At 34.6% G+C, this 22,885-nt stretch overlaps 2 protein-coding genes and 1 long non-coding RNA gene across 7 annotated transcripts; 1 reads left to right on the top strand and 2 right to left on the bottom strand.

Annotated features, from left to right (window-relative positions):
- Window positions 1-325: 325 nt before the first annotated feature.
- On the bottom strand, window positions 326-4,815 carry LOC144565062 (lipase 1). 3 transcript variants are annotated; one of them, XR_013514831.1, is made up of 9 exons: window positions 4,589-4,815; window positions 4,158-4,268; window positions 3,554-3,694; window positions 3,281-3,391; window positions 2,873-3,016; window positions 2,414-2,454; window positions 2,175-2,254; window positions 1,759-1,871; window positions 326-816 (listed from the first exon to the last, which is right to left on the bottom strand). XR_013514831.1 is itself a non-coding variant. In XM_078314688.1 (9 exons), the coding sequence occupies exons 1-9, from the start codon at window positions 4,760-4,762 to the stop codon at window positions 491-493; spliced, it is 1,224 nt and encodes a 407-aa protein (XP_078170814.1). In that variant the 5' UTR covers window positions 4,763-4,815; the 3' UTR covers window positions 326-490. The 3 variants fall into 3 exon arrangements, 2 of the variants coding, with proteins under 2 accessions (XP_078170814.1, XP_078170815.1); XM_078314688.1 differs by having other exon boundaries at window positions 1,759-1,854; XM_078314689.1 differs by lacking the exon at window positions 2,873-3,016 and having other exon boundaries at window positions 1,759-1,854.
- Window positions 4,816-13,013: 8,198 nt separating this feature from the next.
- Window positions 13,014-16,837, bottom strand: LOC144565662 (putative splicing factor 3A subunit 1). Of its 3 annotated transcripts, none has more exons than XM_078315479.1 (3): window positions 14,568-16,837; window positions 14,068-14,358; window positions 13,014-13,454 (listed from the first exon to the last, which is right to left on the bottom strand). In XM_078315479.1, exons 1-2 carry the CDS (start codon window positions 16,089-16,091, stop codon window positions 14,089-14,091), a joined length of 1,794 nt encoding a protein of 597 aa, XP_078171605.1. In that variant the 5' UTR covers window positions 16,092-16,837; the 3' UTR covers window positions 13,014-13,454; window positions 14,068-14,088. The 3 variants fall into 3 exon arrangements, with proteins under 3 accessions (XP_078171605.1, XP_078171604.1, XP_078171603.1); XM_078315478.1 differs by having other exon boundaries at window positions 13,014-13,441; window positions 14,568-16,836; XM_078315477.1 differs by having other exon boundaries at window positions 13,014-14,358.
- Window positions 16,838-18,876: 2,039 nt separating this feature from the next.
- On the top strand, window positions 18,877-20,319 carry LOC144565741 (uncharacterized). The gene is made up of 3 exons (XR_013514949.1): window positions 18,877-19,228; window positions 19,918-20,147; window positions 20,227-20,319. It is a non-coding gene; the product is annotated as an uncharacterized LOC144565741 (long non-coding RNA).
- Window positions 20,320-22,885: the final 2,566 nt, after the last annotated feature.

Here is a 22,885-nt window from a genome sequence, read left to right as displayed (position 1 = left end):
AGCAGCATGAAACATGCTCGTGCACGCACATACACACAGGGTAGAGCCAGTCTTTCGAACTATGGAGGTCAAATACACATCATCAGATATCAATCACATAAAATTTTCATACTGAGAATGGGATCAATTTACATTACCTATGGTATTTTATCCTAAATTATATAGAAAATCATATATAAATACAAAAATTTTAAAAAAAATGGAGGTCAATTTGACCCCCCATTCATATTACTTAAATCTGCCCCTGCGTACACGCACGCTATCGAAATGGGAAACAATACTGGTGTTTATTTATTATGCATCCATAATAAAGGCCCAGGTCATCTAATCCAATTAATGCAAATGCATCCCCTTTCAAATCAGTGACTTCAGCTTTATTACAATCGCTGGCCACATTTGAAGAGTAGTTACAAATATACAAAACCAACATTACCTAAAATAATTACAAGCGACCGTGGAAGAAGAGCATTCCAACTTTCACTCCATCCCATTATGAGCTACTTCTTGTGCCAATCGTAGATTTCAAAAATCGAATCAAATCTCCATACACATCACCACTAGCCTTGGGGCTCAGGATGAAATCAATATGACCATAGTTGTCAAGGTACAATAACTCGGGCTCAGATCTTAACTCACTTAAGGTGTGTTTTACATCAGTCACGTCAGCTAATGCATCTAATCCTCCGTAGCCAATCCAAAGGGGCAACGAGTCTGGTATGTCGTTTAGGTCAAACGAAGGCGGATGTGACGCACCGTAGCGTTGTAGGTTTCCCCACCACCCATAATCGTACTTGGCAAATGTGCCCTTCCTTATCACTGAGTAAATCCACATTGCGGAGGGGTAAATGATTAATATTCACATTTTGACTATATAGCAAAATGTTGTACCTCCATCCAAAATATAACCAACTCCATCCTTTTCAATTTACAGCCTTGTTCCCCAAACTGTCAAATTTTGCAATATTTTTTTGCCCACCTCCCGTGTATCTTAATCGGAGGTTTGGTGCTAATGCAGAATGAATTATTAATTAATATTTTATTCGAAAAATGACACATTTCACATCACTGACCACGATTTCTGACCATGATTTGACTGAGGTGATCATAAGGACCCAAATAATACAAATTGGTCCAGGGACCAAATAGGAACATTTAAAGCTCCTGTGAGCAACAGGGGAACTAGAGGCTACTTTAAGAACCATTTGAGTAATCTACTTTCTGGCATTTAAATTGTTTAGTTCAAGAAAGAATACAAATTTAGCATTTGGAAGAAATTGAGTCAATCGTATTTAAACAAAGATGTTGATTATAAAAACAATATGTTAGTAAATAGTACCCAAGGTTTTCTTTTGACCATCTTTGCAAAAATGTCCTGATATTCCTCATATTTGCATATACAATCAAAACATTTTGGACCATTTTGAAGTAACTCCCTCAAGAGAGAATAATTTGGTGGGAGCCTAATTATGCAATTCCAGGTTTATTTCCTGACAAGACTAAGTCGAACTAAAATCAAGTCGGCAGGATATATATCTGTTGTGATGTATTCAGGTTAATTGGCACAAAAGGGTTACGGGTATTAGTAAATTTTCACTTGAATTACCATCAAGTCTTGGTGGTATATTATTAGCAGGCAACCCATAAAAATCTACAGTGTGTTAGTTGTAGCATGAGAAATGTTAGGTTTCATTTGCAAAGAGGGTCAAATATTGAGTATAAATTTTCCAAAAGGAAAAAAATCTTCAAAAGAATACATACTTTGAAAAAGATGGCGTAGATTCTTCGTGGATGAAGGATGAGGTTCATATTCTAGGTAGTACTCCACCCGAGATGAATTGAAGCAACAATTGCTTCCTGAGCAAAACTTTCAACTATTAGAAAAAGGGTTGGGGTCCCATGACAATGGATCAAGTTGACAATTTCAATAACTGTAAAAAAAAACTTTAATAATTTTTAATCCAATGGTTCAAATGTATTCTATGCACATAATATATATGAAACAATGATTAATTTTGTTGTAAGTTTTACCATTCATCAAATGACTTGAAATTTTCCAACAGTCTATACAACATTTAATGAGATATTAAATGAAATTCAAATTGCATCAAAATCTTAAAGAAAGACTCTCATCAAGCAAAGAAATGATAAAATATAAGACAAAGAAACAAGAGAACCTGTTATTGAAGAGAGCAAGTTGCTGCAGTCAATATGCTCATCATCACAGAGAGAATCTAGTATCTGAACGCCCATGTTACTGCCTCCAAAGAGGTATTTCAGTACATCAAAATTAATATAATAATATCCATTAACTAGCTAGTAAAAGCAACTATACAAGAGGGAAAGAAGATTAAGAATAACAACTCCTATTAGAAAAAAAATGATTGTTAATGGAAAAAACAAGATACCCAAGTACCTTCTGAAATTCAATTGATGGATTCCCATAATCTCAAGCATCTGGAAAAATAAAAAAGATTTTATTGAAAATAAATATTAGTTCTATTTAAGTGCAGTGCCCACAATTTTTTATTTTAGTTACAAAATTATCAGCTCCCATAACTAAACACCCATCTAAGCTTTGAATTTAGCCACCAAACTTTCTATTTTATAAAAAAAACTTGTGAAATATCAATTGACATCTCCTCTAACCACCATGAAAACAGCTCTTTGAGAAGTAGGAGAGTTGTATTGCAATAGAAGAGTGAACCTGGTCCCTTTCATGTCTTGATGCGATTTCACAAATGAAAATTCATACAAACCCCACGAAAGGAAAAAGAAAAAACCTTGGTGCGTGACTGAAATATTAAACAAAATGAGAAATTTGGGAACTACTAGGTAAAATAACTCTTTATATTTTAAAAATTCAATGCCTTACTTGATCAATATGCAGTGCAAGTGCACGGCGAACAAAACGGGAAGTAAGATGATTGAGATAGGAAATGGGGCACAAAAGTGCAGCTGAATGAATCAATTCTGCTATTTCTGGCATTGTGAAAGCAGCCAGACCCATTATAGTTCCCTGAAAGCCAGTTGACAGCTATCAGATGAGAACTCTCTGAAACTGATTTGAGAGAAATAACACTTTTTTTACGGCAAACCCATTATTATAAATAACTCTTTTTTATCAATACATCTGTTGCTCGGCAATTGCCGACAACCTTAAAAAAAAAAGTATTAATTGGGTTCACAATTCATGATGATGAAATTGGAATGAAGAAATATAATAAATTTTATACACAAATAGAAAGCTAATATTTTCAACAAAAACCCTGAGTTCACCTACCTGTGAGTGACCAACATAAATAACTTTAGATTGAGTTTCCAAGTTAATGTAGCTCAGTGTAGCAAGCAAGTCATACTGAGCTAATTCCTGCCAACTCCAATCCCAAAACTCCTGAAAGAGAAAAGGTCGAAATATATTCAGTTAAACAAAATAAGAATGTTTCATTAACCAACTTATGCAACCAAACACATTTCACGGCACAAGTAGACAAATATCTGTACTTTTTTTGTTGCTTAACTGATTAAAATTTGCTTAATTAAGTTATCAAGTTACCTTGTCATGAACGTTATAAGAGGCATGATTTTTACTCCAGCGTGTACCACGTACATTCCCCACCCAAACATCAAAGCCATTATCAGCTAAGATGTACCCAAGAGACTGTTCGCACGAATTAATGAACCATGCATCTCCTCCCTGTCATCAACCCATCCAAATTCATGTTACTGTTACAATATTTTTATAACCACTGAAGCCTATTATCTTTCCTTTAATATTTAGAAAGAAGTGAGGTCAACACAATAGATACTCAAGAATCCCAACAGTGCAGTACAAAAGGTAATTCAACATTTAAAATAAAATACACACAACAAAGATAAAATATAAAACCCATAAATACATGAATAACACAGGTAATTCTCAGTACAATATATTTTCAGTCCAACTTCCTGTTACAAATGGTTGGATGAGAGTAACATAAGCTTATTTGTATTATTTGTTTTTATAAGATATTTTCCTATTATATCAGACATTAGCTATCATATGCTTTAGTTCTCATTGTAATAAAATATTTCACTTATACTACTGCACATTGGTAAAAACAAAAACTTGTTTGCCTGAATAAACAGTGCCAGGAAACTTTAAGGAGGGAAAAAAGCACCTGAAAGAGGCCATGTTGAAGATAAACTGGAGGCCCTCGTTTTTTTCTCAGAGCATTCTTACCATATGGTATATTTTGAACAGATAAAATAAATCCATCCTTTGTCTCGACCTAGACAAGTACATAAAAGTACGTATACAACGTTAGGAGGATTTTTATAGTAAAATGTAGAAACTTGTTACACCAACAATAGAAACCAAGAGCAGTATGGATACAAGGTAAATAAATACAATACTGTACCCAATCTTGTGTTCGAATTTTAATAACAGAACTCAATCAACATAATACACTAACAACTCTCCTTGATCATTTTGATCAAAATTCATAAAATCAATGACTCATTTTCTTCCATAAAAAAAACTCTCAATTCAAATAGAAATCCCCTGCTTATCTTAGCATAAAATGACAAAAAGAGGCGATTATTCCCGTACAGTGTGTTCAGTGCACGGATAGCCAAGCGGCAGGAGGAGGAGATCGCAGAGTCCGGCGGCGTAATTCGGCGATGACCGGCGGAGAGCCTCAAAGTGGGAGCAGCTGGCGTGAGCGAAGAGAAAGAGAAGGTAGAGCAGAGGGAGGAGCTTGGTGACGGGTAGATCCGCTCCCATTTGGGAAGTCCCTGTGAGGGGATAACTAAAGCAAGAGATGGTCCATGGGCTAGAACTAGAAGTATGGTTTAGTCATTATCTGTTCTACGACTATTAATAGCAGTAGGCTAGAAGCCGATTTTTTTATTATTTAATAATGTTAAATTCGGATTTAATTCTTTAGACAAAAGAGATAAGTTCGGGATATAGAAAAAGACAAAACAAAAAAAAAAATCTGTTTCATACTTATTAGTTATTATTATTTGAAAAGAAAAAAAAAACAAAAAAAAACAAAAGGATAAGTATTTAATATGAAAAGGGTTCAAAATCTTCATTTTTTCAACTCTAATGTCTTTTATTTTATTTTTTTTTAATAATATTTTTTTAATTTATATATCAAAATAATCATTAGATTTGATTTATATTTTTTTTCTACATATTACATAAAAAATATCACTTTTTAATTTTGACATTATATTAATAAAATCCAAATTTTTAAAAGTTAAAAAATTAACGTTATGAATTTAATATATTAATGTAATTTTACAAGTTCTTGATACTAATTAAAACAAAATTAAAATGTTTTTATTTATTACGTGTGTATAAAAATATAATATAGATCATCATATCTAATGATTTTATTTTAATATTAAATTTTAAGTTATTATAATTTTAATTAAAAAGATAAAAAAAAAAAGACATTTGAAACCTTCTCATTTAAACTTTCGTTAATTCAAAGACGAATAATTAAATTTTCCGTCTTTTAAAGGATAGACATCAGAGAGGAACAAATCTACTGCGATCAGAATTAGATGAACAGTATTCTGAAATTTCTGTTTTTCCAAATCTAACTGTCAATTTGTTTTGAGATGCGTGCACAGATAAACTAGCCATTTCGAGATGTGTACACAGAAAAAGTTGAACCGTTAGATTTAAAAAAGCAAAAATTTCAGAATATTGTTTATCTATTTCGGATCGCAGCAGATTTATTCGAGAGCCCATCCCTCTACCTTTTCTAAAAGAAGACGAAAAATAGAGCTTAAAACGGACTTGAAAATTCGTCCCATTCACGAAACAGAATTCAATTATACATCGTTTTCTAAGAGCATGGAGATGACCCCTTTTTAGAGTGTCATAGGAAATGGATAAGGATATTAACTTTTTATTAAATAAAAATTGATGTTCCTTCATAGACCTTGGTTATGAGGTAGGTTTTGCTTGGGAATTGGATTAGCGAGTATAGCTCTAATCGGAATGTAATTGCACGAGATTAATTTGTTTTATTAAAAAGGTTCAATAGAGATTAGAATTAACATTTTATATCAGAAACGATATTGAATGAAATTAAAATTTTGAAATCAGAAAATGACTGAGCATCTCTGGCTAACATTTAGATCCACCCACCAATATTTACAAGAGGATCTAATTACATTCTTTTTTTATGACACCGAATTACACTTTTCATTTTTAAAATTTTTAAATTTCAAACAATTGATCTAAATCATTCAACATAATGGATATGTTAAAATGTGCTTGCAAATCAAATTTTATATTTTTGGAATCTTTTTACTATTTATTAAATATTTAATAAAATCGCTATATTCAGACCGTTGAATTTTTGTACCCATCTTAATAAATAGTAAAAAAATTCAGAAAAATATAAAATTTAATCTGCAAGCACATTTTAACATATCCATCAAGTTGAATGGTTTGAATCGACTGTTTGGACTTTGTAAACATAAGGTGTAATCCGATATCACCAAAAAAAGTGTAATTGAATCCCTTCTCACAATTGATCTAGCTAGACCTATGTTACGAATTTAGTTTGAAAGACATGGTGGCACTAATAACTGAAAATAAATGTATAATAGAAATAAAAATAAGAGAAAAGATCTTTGTCCACCATTTGTCCACAGAGCCTTATCTACTCCCGTTTAACTAATTTCAACGGACTCTACCTTCCTTTTATAAATCAGATCTTTTTTCTCCCAGATCTCAGCCTCTCTACTTTTTTCCTCTAGCAGCTTCTCTGTCTCTGTCTCTCTCAAGTATCGATACTGCAACGTTATTTAGCTGGAAAATAGAGACGGGACGAGTTGAAGGCAAGGGTATGATTACTATAAAAGGGACATGGCGCGAAGATCAAGCCTTCAATTATTCTAATAGCATGGCCCGAGTGCCTCAGATTTTGAAGGAGATTTCTAAGGAAATTGACATATGATTTTGTTTAGTTTTAGGATTCTAGAAATTAATATGGGTAATGTATTGGAGTTATTGTTGCACTTCTTTTCTGGATGTTTGAAAATTTGAATGACATTTTTTATAGGGGAAATTGGTTCCATGCCACTCCAAAATAGTGAATTTAGAAAAATGCCACCCTAAAATTTCGGTTTTGTTAAATGCCACCCCAAATTTTATTTATTAAGAAAAATGCCACATTAAATAGTTAATGACTAAAACGCCCTCCTCCTCTTCTCCAGCAAAACACACACACCCTCTCTCTCTCTCACGCAACCCAGCTCTGGCGCCACCTCGAACGATGAACTTTCTCTCGGCGCCACCATCTTCCCGATCCTCTCCTTCTCCAGCGACCTCTGTCCTCTCGGCACCACCTGACTCACTAAAAGTCCAAGCTATAATTTTTGACGTCAAAGATAGAGAATCACTCGGTGGATCAGCGTATGGGGGTCAACGGAAGTTCACAAATGCACTCAGTGTCACCATTGTGTTATTTGTTGCATGGATTTGTTATGAGGTACTGGTCTTCTCTTTAATGCAACTAAAAAAAATCAAATTTATTTTTTGTATGGACAAGTTCTTTCAAGTGGTCAACTTATCCCAGCATAATCAATGGTGTGACAGTTACCCACAATTCAATCAAATGCTAAATAAGAAATAAAAGTGTTTGCAAGAAAAAAGAAAAGTAAAGAAAATTGCAAGAAAAAAGAGATTTTTCCCCCTTCCTTGGTGCTGCAGCCACTTGGTACCAGTATCCTCCTCGGTAACAGTACTGTGATTGGTACGCTGGTTGTGCTGCTCCAGTGGGATAGTGTATGCCCCATACTTTTATTTGAGATTATTAATTGACTCATGTTAATTAATTTTGATTTTTCTGCTGCATAGTGTATGCCCCATACTAGTCAGCTAAATTAAGAAATATCTTTGTTTTTAGTGAGCTCAAGTTATTTTATTGATTTTCTGTTCTTGGTTTCAGGTCAGGTGCAGGGACGAGTGTTGAGCCTTCTGTACTTGTCAATTCATCAAGCCACAAAACTGATGTCGGGAGGGTGGGAGTTGATTTGTTCATGTTATGAGAAATTTTAAGCTGGAAATTTGAGAATTTTGTATTTAGATGATAAATGAGTTTATATTTTGTCAAGTGTTCCCTTTTTTTTTTATGCATCTTTTCCTATGTTTTTTGTATTTAGATGATAAATCAATTTCTTTCATGTTTTTTGATATGCATATATCTGGAACAATAATGCATAATTTTCATGAAGAATAACTAATCAATTTCTTCAAAAATGCGGCGAGAGTCAGATCTGCTTCTGTTTCTGCGCTGAAGCTGTTGCACAGTGAGATTATAGGGCGCATATCCTATTTAATTAAGCTCTTTCAAGTTTTTGAAGCTGTGTGCATTTTGCTGGAGAAGAAGAGGAGGTGTGTGTTTTGCTAGAGAAGAAGAGGAGGGCGTTTTAGTCATTAACTATTTAATGTGGCATTTTTCTTAATAAATGAGATTTGGAGTGGCATTTAACAAAACTGAAATTTTGGAGTGGCATTTTTCTAAATTCACAATTTTGGAGTGGCATGGAACCAATTTCCCCTTTTTTATAAGATTTGTTATTTAAGTTACAACATTGAATGATGAATTTTACAGGATTGGTGCTAGTGAAATGACAGATTTTTTGTGTGGTGAACAGATTTTTGTTGAACAGATGATGGATGTATGTATAGATTTAGAAATTTTACAGTATACATGGTATTATTTTATGGTTTATATTTTGAAATTTTACAGTATACATGATTCTTTGCAGGTTGTAGTTTAAGCTGAAATGTAGTATTTTTTACTTCTTATCTTACAGTATACATGGTATTATTTTATGATTTAGATTTAGAAATTTTACAGTATACAAGATTCAATTTTATAGTATACAAGATTCAATCGAAAATTTTACTGTATACAAGATTCAATTTTACAGTATACAAGATTCAATCGAAAATTTTACTGTATACAAGATTCAATTTTACAGTATACAAGATTCAACCCAGTGCAGACGCTAATAACTAACTCTAACTGTCAATAACTGCTAATAACCGCTAATAACTAACTCTAACTGCCAATACTTCCTATAACTGCAATTTTCGAAAGTACATTTCTTTTCTCGTTGGAATCTTTTTCTAACTATCATGGAACCACTTCAAATAGTTGCTGAATGTTTTGTGATTAACTGATATATTTTATGTGATATATTGTATAATTATACAGCATGTAGAAGTAATTTTACAGTATTCGCGCAAATCAAAGCTGTGGACAAATGGTAGACAAAAGGCTGTGGACAATTAGATGCTTCCTAAAAATAAAGAGGTGAAGAGAGAGAGAGAGCACATCTTGTAAGATTTAGAATTATCACGCCCGAGTTCTATGTAATACATTGCTCCCAAACAAATTTTTTTAATCTATACACACTGTCAAATTCAATTGATTTTTTTGCGTAATTAAGCACACTCCTTTCGTCAACATAAAATATGGCCAAACCAAATCATCTTTACTCTACCAATGCATTAAATGGACAAAGAGGTGAATTTTGAATCACTTTTACATTTGAAAAGACAAAACAGTTTCTAATAATCTAGCACACGCTGAGAATTTTTTTTATTCATAGAAATTATTATAAAATAAGAGAGAGAAAAAAAACTATCTTTGAACCGGAAAAAATAAATTACCACTCCAAACTTTAAACCAAAAATAATTCTACCGGTCTAAATATTTTTTTTTCACTTGAAAAGATTGAAGGAACTTTTGTTGTTTACTTCTTTACTTTTGAATCAAACAAACATAAAAAAATCACATAAGATCCTTCAACATTTTTATTTGGACCATTTCGATTGAAGATCTTTTGTGATTTGCTTCCTGAGTCTTGACTCAAACAAATATTAACAATATAATACCAACTAAGAAAGACTTTATTAGAAGCACAAAAAATTCTCGATTGAAAAAAACAAAATACAGAAAAATGTTTGGACCGGAAAAAATTCCTCCATATTCGAAAAATAAAAAAAAATTCTCTTTTTCTCTCTTATTTTATAATAATTTCTTTGAAAGAAAAATTATTGCACACGTTAGCCTCACTCATTAATTTTTGTTCTATGATCTCATACAAAGCAAATTTCAATTTGTTCGACTTTTAGCATTCACAGAACAAACTCCAAAGTTCACTTTCGGACTAAAATATAGTTTAAACGACTAATTCAAACTATTTAAATGACTCAAAAGTTTATTCTCAAACTAGAATGAGTCATACTAGTATGGCATTGGTGTCATATGATACCAACTCTAAAATTTATTGAATAGATTCAAACAACCAATATAAACTGTTCAAACCGATTTATTTTATGAGTGATGCACTTACATGCGATATTTTTATTTTTTCGAGTTATTTTAGTATCAAGTTAAGCGGTCAAAAATATTGAAAAATAAATACAATAAAATTAACTTAAAAGCTCCAAAATTTGACTGCTTGACTTGATACTAAATAAATTCAAAAAATTATAAATTTTGCATGTAAATGCACAACTAATGAGATAGATTGGTTTAAATAATTTAGATTCACTGTTTAAAGTTGATCCGATAGACTTTTGTATTAATGACACTAATATCATACTGGGGAGACTCTTTATTAATTAGTTTGCTAATCTCTGTCTGTGGGACCGTACATGTATAACATAGCATGGTATATTCAATTTTAAGAAGTACATGGAATTTCATAAAACTTGGCGTTACTATGCTAGGTGTCTAGAAAAGGCTACCATCAAAGCCTGAAAAGTTGCCATTTCGTAAAGCAATTCGAGAAGTAACTTGAAATTTTTACATCACGAGGAAAAGCAATCATTTTATCAAATAATCTTCAACTGCTAAAATTGGTATTTTACCAAAATCACCTTGTCGGCCACATAATCTTGGGCATGGGAGTGCCGAAAGAATTCACATCCTCTCCAATACCTGATAAGGGAATCTTTTACAATTACTAGATCTGAACCGTACTTTTTAACTTGGCACAAATCTCAAAGCCCAAAAATGGGCCCCCCTACAGTGACCCGAATCCCAAGCCGGTTGAGATTTAATCTCAAACCGTAAAGTAAGTGATCCTCTGCAATAATTGTGCAATACCTGAGAGGATACGGGTTCGTGCCAAAAGAGACAGTTTTACTCACATTTTTGTTCATCACCACCAGCAACAAAATGTTATCTTTATAGTGCTTCAAGTCTTCATTTTTATATTATTGGTATGATTTTCTTTAAACAACAAAACCTTCTGATTTGATTGTCAATTACATTCTCGCAGGTCCCAGGTTCCACTTGCAACACTGTTTAATTATCCCGTTACATCAAAAACACAAAGATGTCATTTAATCATTGTCACGCGAACAAAAGATTGTAGAAAAATGGTCTAACAAGGAGTTTCAAGGAAAAGAGTAAACCTTACAATTGGAATAGAATGCTACAAAAATAAATAAAGAAAAAAATAACAGAGAATACATATGCTTAGAAATTCAAAGACGGCTGAAAATTTGCCCATTAAGAAACCTTGTATTATTACATAGGTTTTCATGGCAATAAGGTTATCATTCAGAAGTTTATTATATCATATTTACCCTTCAATCATTAAAACTCACATATTTACCCAATTCATCAACTGTATCATTTATTCTAATTCGACAACCCTTCTAAATTCATAATTCCCATTTAATCCTTATAAGAATTAAAAGAAATTGATGCTAGCTTCTACATGCATCTCCCATTTTACCCTAATAAAATTTCACAAAGTATAACATGACATCTCAAGTTAAATTGATTTCATTGAGCTAAAAAATAAGCTATAAAGTACATTGCCGTGAAAACAAATTCCAGAAAGAAGTTTGACTAACAGCAAGTTGACTAGAATTTGCTCTTCCTTTTTAATCGATTTCATCATGCTGGCTTATGAATAGTACGTAGCTTTCCATCATAGGCTATGATTCTGATAACGGTCTGAAAATAATTTATTCAGACTTGAAACTAATAAACCTGAAACATAATAGTTAGATATCATAAAATTATTTTGCCTTAATTACCTTAATCAATTTAATAATCATAAGTATCCATACTGACATCAGAAGAGATCAGAGCTATTTGTCTGTACATGCGTTGAATATTCAGTGAGTGTGTGAAGATCTCTAATAAAAAGGTTAAAAGTAAAATTTGAAACAAAAAGGTGGCCTCATTACTGAACAAGCATCACCAGAAAAATACTAAAATCTGAATTTTTTGAGAACTGAGTTGCCCTTGCTTTAAAGAAAAATACTATATTCACAAATATGCTTCTAGAACTGAGTCGGTAGGAACTAGGAAGACAATTGTTGAACAGAGAAACTAAACATTACTGAATCGACAGTTTGTGTTCAACTGGTACAGGTCAACCCAGAATGGCCATCTAACGAGCAAAATGTTCAATTAGTTCATGAAGAGCAAGAGGGAGAGGGGCAATTCAACCATATTAGAGAGAGAGAGAGAGAGAGAGAGTTCAACCATATTAAAGAGGAATAAGAGGGAAGAAAATGAAGGCGGAAGCATTTGTGGTTTGGCGCACAGTGAAGGCAATTAAGTGAAGAAAAGGGAGGGTATAATGGTCCATAGTTTAACTACTATTGTGCTTAGAGCTTCAGAGTCTTAAATATTAGTACTATTCTAGTACTTTTGGATATATATGATTATATTGGGTAAATATGTGAGTTTTAATGATTTTCAAGGGTAAATATGATATTATAAACTTTCGAGGGGGAAATATATAATATTGAAGATATTGAGGGGGGTACACAAAATCCCCCCTCAAAGTTGAAGTCCTATACATCTCAATTATCACACTGAACTAGTAGGAGGGAGGAATAGCATCATTTTAGAAACAATAACTTAGTACTAAAATCCAACAAAAGGGAAAAGCTGATCAACAAGTCATGGGATATGGGAAAATAAAGAGGTGATTACACAAGATCATTACCTGTAATCTTCATCTCCTCTTTGATCTTTTCATCGATTAAATGATGCACTAACTTAAAGCTATTCGACATCAAACAACACCAAGAAACATTAGCAATAATGATGGCAATTCTATCCTTACATATTAGTCCAGTTAGACTCATCACAGGAAAAAAATATTGTAATGAAAAAGCAATACTTGACAAACCTTAAAATTACTGTCCTCATTAAAGAGTACAACCTACAAAAAAAATAAAAGTCTCAACACAAGGGACATGACCGATGCATGGCATAAAAGTCAATTAAGTAAATTTGTATTGCTTTCAACAAAAAGCAGAATTATCGTTTCCATGCAAAATAGAAGTAAAGCACATTATAGCAGGCATTGACTTCTCATCATTCTCCGTAGTATGAAAGCTTCCATTATCAGCAATTGAAAATGATATGATTAAAGATAGCAAGACCTGTCACAATAGACTATAACTCCTCATTAGTAAATCAGTAAATACATAAATTGGTGCCATGACAACCATTGAATATTTGAATGCAGAAAATGCCTTCATTATTTCGGTCAGAGATTTGTTAGCTTTGGAGTTTCTTCGTCTCTCTAATAAAATTAGGGCAATATTTAAGTCTTTCGTTTGTATAATGGGCTTTAACTTCAAAGAGCGTTAACTGATGCTGTAATGAACTTGTATGATACAGATAATTTCTTTTAGTCAGATCAGATAATTGTGTCAAGGAAACTCAGCTTCCAATAGTCACCATTACAGTCATCATGCAGTGGTTTGTCCTTATATCAAATCCAACAACTGTACTATGACAATCTCAGCTTTACTGGTCAGATCAGATACCTATACGCTCTCAGCTTTTCATACTCAACCAATACTGCTATGTGCTACAGAAGATATTTATTGGGTATCTTTTCTTATGGTGCTTATTAATGAATTGATTTTTCAGTCTCTCTACCAACCAATGCAAGTTGGTGAGGTGGTACAAGGCAATTCAGCAACAATTTAATGCTATCACTAATACCATGTATTACCATGAAAAGCATGAGATATGTCGGAAACAGGAGACAGAAATTAACCTTGTGGCACAATAGAGTAGCTCATTTCTTCCTGCCACCACGCTCCCTCAAGGCCAGCGTAAGAGCCTCACCAGGGGCAATGTTGTAATAAGCGAGGGTGTGGTTCTCTTTGAGGAAACCGGCCTTCCCACTGATCTTCTGCTTATTAGCTGGCAACTGGACTTCTCCGGCAATCTTCTCCTTCAGGCTGCTGATTGTCTCAGAGAGTGACTGCACTGATATCTCCAGCACTTGGCCCTTCAAATTCCCTTCTTCCAAATTAGGAACTGAGACCGAGATGCGAGCAGGTCCCTGCATACCAGGACAATTCCAAATGCAAAAATTAGGAAAATGGAAACAGAAAATTGTTAAAGATATCTCAGTTTTAGCTGACCAATGACTAGTATTATATAACAATTGTCGAGGAATTATTGTTCACCTTTCTTCCCTTTTTAATATTGTTGCGCAAAGACATGTTTATTAAAATTACACTCTCTTTTGTTTAATGAAAACAAATTTACCGGGTGTTGAGCAAGGAATTGATCCTCTGGCACAAGGGAAGCATCGTCAATCTTCTGCCTCTTGGGTTCTGGCTCATCAGGCAGTGGTGGCGGGACTTCCTCTGGTGGTGGCGGTGGCGGCATCCCGAGTGGGAGTGGTGGTGGTGGTGCTGCTGGAGCCGATGCCATGTTAGGCATTGATGGTGCAGACATACCCATGGGCATAAAAGGGAGTGGTGGTGGCGCAACTGGTGTATACTGGGACCCAGGTGGTGGTGGCACCATTTGGGGCATGACTGGGCGGGCCATCATCATGGGTTGTGGCTGACCTGAACTGAGGGGAATGGATGTTCTCATGGTTTGCATAATCTGTGCGGGAAAAGGAGCAGCACCACTAGAAGGTGGACCTGGATATGGACCTGCAGGTGTTGGGATACGCGGGATATTCGATGCAAGACCTGGTGGCAGAGGCAATGGACGAATAGTGGGGATATTGGGCCGAGGAGGGGGAGCTGCAGGACCTAGTAGGTTAGTACCGCTCGTGTTAGTCTGCTCCTCTGTCTGCATGTTCTGTGAAAGGGCTTGAGAGGCAGTACGGCCAATGCTACCAGAATGGCCATCCCAGATAACTTGTTTGGGCTGCTCATCATTCTTCTTCTCAATCTCAGCTTTGACAGCATTTGAAACCTCCTCCTCAGTTGTGCCAAAGATATCAGGTCGGGTCCTTGCCAGCCCTACAATATTTTTAGATATCTCATCATCAGGAGCAAGGGTCGTTTCTTTGATCTTGGCCATCATCCTGTCCTTCTGCTCCTTATATTTGGGGTCAATTAAAGAAATACGCATGTGCTCTGCCATCTCATTGATTGGTATCAGCTCTCCAGTAATAGGTGAGACCACAAACTTCGTCGGGTCCCACTCAGCCGGGACCCGGTTCTCTGGCCGCTTCCAGTTTTTAACTATCCGCATGGGCTCGTCAGTTGGAGACTTTGCCTCAGGCACACCATCTCCAGTGCCATCAGCATTTTTGTCATCCAATCTAGCCGCACGCATGCCTTCTTGCACAAGTTGGATCTCTTCTTCATCCATGTCAATCTCCATCTCTTTTCCCGGTTCAGCAGCCTCAATAGGTAACTCGGCTTCCTCCAAAGCTGCAAATTTGCTTCTCCTTATGACCTCTTCTAAAGTCATTGGAATCGGCAACTCTTCGTCCTCCTCCTCAGCAAATTCAATGGTTTCTACCACAATAAAATCGTGCCAATCGATCATGGCCATCTGCATCCTCTCCTGTTCGATCTCATCCTCAGCCCGTTGTCTCTCTTGCTCTTGTGACTTCTCCCACTCCAGCCGGTGCAAACACCTCTCTAGCACCACTGTCAAGCCACTCGCTTTCTCTCTCAACTTATCAGTTAGACCCTTCTCTGGCATTAACACCTTTGAATAAGCATCAGCAAGAGAGGTGAAGAAGGTGTACATGCTGTGAGTTGGCCGTAGGAATTGAAATTGTGGCGAACTAACATCCACACGCTTTATCAGCTTCTCCATAAAGCTTTTTCCATTCCTTGCAACAAACTGAGCCGTCAGCTTTATGACATCCAGTTCCTCTCCAGTTATTCCCTCGGGCAGCCGCACAGTGTATAGCTCAGAAGACGGCGGCTCAAGGATTTTCTTTGGAGCGGCTCGAAACTCCTCATTTGTAGATGGTTGGGTTGAACTGGGTCCAGAAGCTGAACCCGATTGGGTCGAATCATCCAGCTTAGATGCAGTGTCAGTCGGTGCAGCACCAGCAGCAGGCACATTTTGGAGCAGGATTTTGTGTTCCGACACGCGGTTCTGGTAATAGGCATGGTACGGGTCGGATGGGATAAGAAAATTGAACTTCGGATTACCTGCGTTTTTAGCTAAGATCTGGCGCTCAAAATCTGACCCGTTTTTGGCCACATACTGGGCTGTCTTCTCTACAATTGCTTTGATATCGGGCGGCGGGTGGATTATGCCGATGGTGCGGGTATGAGTCGCGATCGGATCAGGCGGTTACTCCTCGGGTGGCGGATCCGCGTTGCTTCGTTCGGGTTGTGGGTCATGGGAAGAACTAGAATTGTTAGCTTTTGTAGAATCGGGAGAAGAGGGAGCTGGAAGGGTAAGAATCGGTGCCAGCATAGGTCCTATTGGATCGTGTGAGGAATGATTAGAAGTGACGCGTTCGAGAAATGACGGATTTGGGAGATCAGGGTTTTGCAGGGACAAGCAAGAAATGAAAATAGAATTTAAGCGTCTCTCACCGTCTCACTCACCTGAGCGAAGTAATTAGGAGAGAAGAATTCAGGAACTCGCGCGAACAATGGAGGTGGAGAATTGGGAAATAAATCTGCTGTGATTCTTTGGGATCGCAGGGACCTTGCAATTCCACATCGGCCCTTTTAATTATTTTGAGATTCGTGCAAAGAAAATAATTACTTTTAAGATTCGTAGATTCCACAAAATAGATGGTGAGATTTGAAATTGCAGGGTCCCTGCGATCCCAAAGAATTGCAGCAGATTTATTTCCCAACATATGTGGACTATTTAAAATTCGTTGAAAATGAAATCATCCGCTAAAGTATTTTGGGGGAATTTCACGTATACCCCTCAAAAACTTCAAAATTACGTATTCCCCCCTCTAAAATTTAAAATTACATATTTCTCCCTCTAAACTTCAAAATTTATTGTCTTTTCTATTAAAACACTTCTAAATTTATAAAATATCAATTTTACCCTTTTATTAAAAAGCATAAAACACCCATCTGACTCAAATTTGAATCTAAAGGTTCCTATACCGTCTGAATTGCTTTGAGATCCTTGCTCGCTAGATCAGCACGAATCTTGAAGCGAACAAACACTGAAATTGATGCGATGCACACAGATCAAAATTGCTTTGAGATTCGTGCAGGCTAGATTAGCACGAATCTTGAAGCGAACACGCAATAATCTTATTGCAATACATGCGGATCGGACGGTAGAGAAACCCTTCAGATTCAAATTTGAGTTCGATGGGGCATTTTATACTTTTAATAAAGGGTAAAATAGGTATCTCCTCTATATTATCCAGTGTTCTAAATAGCGCGCTATAGCGTTTTTGGACCCTAAACGCTACGCTATGGTATCAAAACGCGCTATTTGAGTTACGGGCGCTATAGCGGTAATAGTGGTCCGCTATAGCACATAGCGTGTAGCGCAAATAGCGCGCGCTATGCAACATGAGCTTTTTTTTTTCTTTTCAATTTATATGGGTTTTAAATAAAGGCTCAGATTGGATTTTAATCGTGATTTTTATTTTTTGCAATTGACGTACTAAGTTTTATAGTAAACTATTAATTATTAAATGAGAGATCCATCAAACGAAATCAAATAAGGAAACTATTAATTTTTTTTTCTTTTCAATTTATATGGGCTTTAAATAAATGCTCAGATTTTATATATTAAGATATTTCTTGAAGTAACAAAATGATACTTACTATATGGTAGTTTGAATATTTTTAATAGATATAATTAATTATGTCATGATGTCTACGTTATTTTGAAATTTAAATAGAAAAAAGATAGATTATGTGATAATGCTGAATATATTTTGAATAGAAAAAGATTGATAGTTTATGATATTAGTATTACTATGGATATTTTGAGTCGCAATTTGGACTTTGTATTTGTTCAATATGAATATTATAATTTTTTAATCAATTTGATGTTATTTATTGTTATATGAGACTTAGATAATGTTGATATTTAGTACAAATATATGATATAATTTTTATAAAAATAAAAAAAATGCTATGTGGCATAGCTTTCGCTATAGCGACGCTATTCGCTATAGCTTTTTTTCGGCTTCCCACTATGACGCGATAAACGCTATTTAGAACCTTGATATTATCTCCTCTATATTATGCATCTTAAATTAAATTGGTAGTCCTGAAACTGCAACGGCTGGGATTGATTGATTTAAATTCGGATTGAATCTGAACCCTCCAGTAAAATAACCTGTCTTCCTTTGATTAAATACATCATTGTAATGTGTAGAAGTCTAAATTTAGTTAAAATTGTACCTGCCACACACAGCGCCACACATATTACCATACATATTTTCATTCTCCACCGTTGGATTTGAATCAAAAATCGTGCAAATTATATAAGATGTGTACATTTTTTTCGCTGGAACGCTCGTCGCTGGAGAACGCCCATCTTCCTCCCTCCCCGAGTAACTCTATTTCTGTCTGTCACCGCGCCTCTCTCCTTCCCAACACCTTCTCTCTGTGTGTCGATATCCTTTGTCTCCTCCCCTCCTTCTCCCGCCGCCGCAATCGACAGAGAGTCCCAAGGAAAGAAGATCCCTATCCTCGCAATCGACAGAGAGATAATGCCTTCCTCCCTCCGCAATAGTCCTAAGGAAAGAAGATCCCCATCCCCGCTGCTAAGGACTTCGCTGACCCGCAATCACAACTGTCGGAAGAATCCCCTGCACCAACAGCCCGCCCCCTCCTCTTCCATTTAATACTGCCCCTAGAGTCTTGGCCGCCATGGGAGATCCATGGCACTTTCTCGCAATTTGTTTCCCAATCGGTACCAACTTCTCATGATATTAATTGATGATACTTTGTGGGAGAGCAAGGGACTGGATTAACTTCCAGCAATCTTCTTCAAAAGAGCAGGTACCGTGTTGACAAATTATTAAACTATGATTAAATATTTGAAATTGAGTGACTGGATTAATTTGCTGACAAATTGTTGAACTATGATCAAATATTTGTTAATGTTTTTGCAACCAAGATTTTTTATGCAATTTAGAAATTAAAAGACTACAAAGCATTAATTTGTTGTCCTTTTAGCAAATAAGAAATTCAATGCTTTTAAGGTTATACACATTTTGCACCACTACATCTTTAGGTACCTAATTCAATGCTCCTGTAATGGTAAAGAGAAATTAAAAAGTTAGAATTGAGTGACTAACTGCTTACAATTTATTTAAAATTTTAATTTTAGGTACACTTTACCTATTTGGAATGCACCTAGAAACACTTTATTTATGTAAAACTCTGCTTTATGCAGAGTTTGTAATTTCATAAATTTGAACTTTTCATGAAAAGTATATTATCTTTTTTGTTTTTCTCTCCTTAAAATAACAACTTTTTTCAACTTGGAAAAGCAAAAGAATCCAAGTTAAAGAAAAGGGCTGGTCCTTAACATGATACCATGTGCCTCTAGCTTATTTTTAATTTACTCAAAAATCTTTTCTCAGTATATATAGTTTGCTTACTAGCTACATATCAGATTTGATTAGCATGGATGAAGCATTAACTTATGAAGTGATAACTTAAATTATTCTGTCTAGAATTAATAGGTGTTGAAAGTGTTTTACTGGATTATGAGAATAACAAAATCACAGTACCAAGAGAAGCAGAACCATGGAAATTAAAGGAAATCATAGAATCAAAAATGAAGAAAAATGTGGCGATAATTTCTCCAGTGAATCCCCTAAAGAAGAAAGATGACAGTGAGAAGAATCTGGCAACTACTGTTAACAGCGGCACCGATCAGAAAATGAAATGTGATAGCAAAAAACCAAAAGAGGTAATTAGTAAATGTTAAATGTAAAATATATATGCATAACAATACGTTTGCTTTGAGCTAAGAAACTTTGATCAATTAGGTACCGGAGCCGACGGTTGTGCTTAAGATCCAACTCCATTGTGAAGGATGCATCAGATGATAAAATAGACAATTCACAGAATAAAAGGTAATAGTTTTTTTAAAAAACTAGATATTTGATTAGATAATTAATTGGAGCTCCTAATTGGGATTTATATCATTTTTTTTCATTTTAACAAGAGTGAAAAATGTGACAGTAGATGAGAAAAAAAGACTTAATTACTGTTACTGGCACAATGGATGTAAAATCATTGCCAAACATGCTCCAAGAAAAACCAATGCACGATTTAATCATTTTTTATTGATTCTAAATAATCAACTGTTATGGACTCTTACAACCTGGTACTTCATTTCTTGCTTCTTTATTATTATTTCTTTTCATTTTTCAATATTTGACAGGCATTAATATAGTACACTGATGCAGCTACTACTATAGAGGCAAGAAACTTATTGTATGGAAGAAGCATACCAAGGTTGTTTGTTAAAACAAAGAAAAGAAAATGCTTACCAGAGCTGTGTACCAATGTACCAGTCAATGATCAGAACCCCCTGCATGGTTGAAATGTGATAAAACCAAAAGAAACTCAAAATTGGTAAATTATGATAGAAAGACCAGTAAATAAGAGGAAAATAAAAAAAAGTCAAGCTTCTATTTGGAATTGATTCAGGAAATTCATAGATATATAAAGCATGGTTGGACAGGCATGATTGCACAATTTTTTTTATTTTTGGGTTAACAAAATATTTTAAATGAATTATTATGAGTGGGTATCAATGATGTTTAGTTTCGTTAAATATGCATTCCAGGTTTTTTTCTTTTAATATATTTAAGCTGGTATAAGAAATTTGTATAACCAAGTACTGTTGCATTTTCTTGTTTGTTTAGGAGTTTGTTTATTTGCTTATTTACTTTTTGGAAAGAATCTGCGTGAGGTTACCAAACCTGCATCTGGTTACAAAAAGTATGGAAGGAGAACAGGTTGTATAACCAAGTGATGTATCTCATAGGTGAAAATGAGGTGTTTAACTTTTCATCATTAATATTTGAGAAATTTAGATATATGCCCATCATAACTTCATTACTTTTACTAGATAGGGGGCATGTCGCCAAAAGAATGGGTCAGTCGTTTCATTTGTAGTCTGGTTCATATGGAACCAATGCAATAGAGTACTGTTTGGAGAACAGCAGGTCAGCGCTCAGATCCTTACCGGTAGATGTATTCAAGAAATGAAAATGTGGCCTTTGTTCTGCTAAGTGAAACGATACCAGTTGGTAAGACAAACGGAGGCAAGTTTGCTATGTTTGAGGATGAATAGACAAACGGGGCTGTGACTTCAATTATTTCTCTATTTAATTTTTTGATGTATTATTATTCTCCTTTTGAAATGTAACACTCGGCAGCTTCTGCCCAGTTATCACAAAAAAATGAATATTTTAGTGATGTGCTATTTGCAATTTTAAAAGAGAGGGCTTATTGAATATAGTGTATTTGGAATTTACTATTTCTTAATCATCTTTGTTTCTTCTTATTAGTTGCTTATGATAATTTACTATTTTAGTGATGTACTACAGTCATTGTAATTGAGTTTAATTAGATTACAAAGGGGCTGTAAATAGGCGATTTTATTTTAATTTCCTGAGATGTAAATAAATGATTGTAAAAAAATATTCTTTATTAATGAAAATGCCGGACCTTAAAAAAACATACTTAAATATCAGCAAATAAAATTAATTAGTTAAAAACTTCTGAGGGGTTGGCCTTGATAGAGCATCCTGCAAATACATTACAATTTTGAATAATTTGTTTCTCTTTATCTACATTTTATTTTTCTGGTCTACATTTTAATTGAAATGTAATATCTGATTACTATTGTACATTAATTAGAAACTGTTTGATTATAAACTCCCCATATTTTTGACTTGGAGATAGGAGGGAGGATTTTCATATCTTAATAGAGGGTAAAATAGGTAATTTATAAATTTGAAATGAGTTTAATAAAAAATTCAGTAAGTTGGGTAAATTTGCGAGTTTCTAAAATTTACAAGGGTAAATATAATATTATGAATTTTAAAGAGGTAAATATGTAATTTTGAGGTTTTTTAAAGGTATATATGAAATTCCCCCTTACAAAAATGATGCAAGTATTAGTTAAACTAATTAATATAAATAAAAAATTCTTTCATATATTATTGAATCTTATAATATGTTCCCGTTGTAACGCATGTGCACGATACTAGTTTTATATATTTAGAATGAGTTTTAATATAAAAGACAATGAAATGGGTAAATATGTGAGTTTTTTAACTTTAGAGGGGGAAATACGTAATATCCAAATTTAGAGGGGGGAATACGTAATTTTGATGTTTTTGAGGGGTATACGTGAAATTCCCCCAAGTATTTTGATCAACAAACTTCAAATCAAATCATCTCTATTGAAATCATTTGAAATTTTACAAGAAAGGCGGCAATAAGTCGGTTAATGGGGCGGCCTAATAGTAAACATGGGCTCTGTATTGGGCCACATCTTTTTTACTTTGTTATTATTTATTTCGGTCTCTTTTCATTATTATTTTTTCCAATAATCTGGCCCGCGAACCTCTTTCTAGTGACAAATTCATTTGAAACTTCGTTCTTGTGCTTTGAATGTGCTTGTCTGGA

This window comes from Carex rostrata, chromosome 14 (genome assembly GCF_964058835.1).
Source record: "Carex rostrata chromosome 14, lpCarRost1.2, whole genome shotgun sequence".
Taxonomy (NCBI): Eukaryota; Viridiplantae; Streptophyta; class Magnoliopsida; order Poales; family Cyperaceae; genus Carex; species Carex rostrata.
Note: the sequence above shows the minus strand (reverse complement) of the source record. Positions and strands in the feature narration are given on the sequence as shown.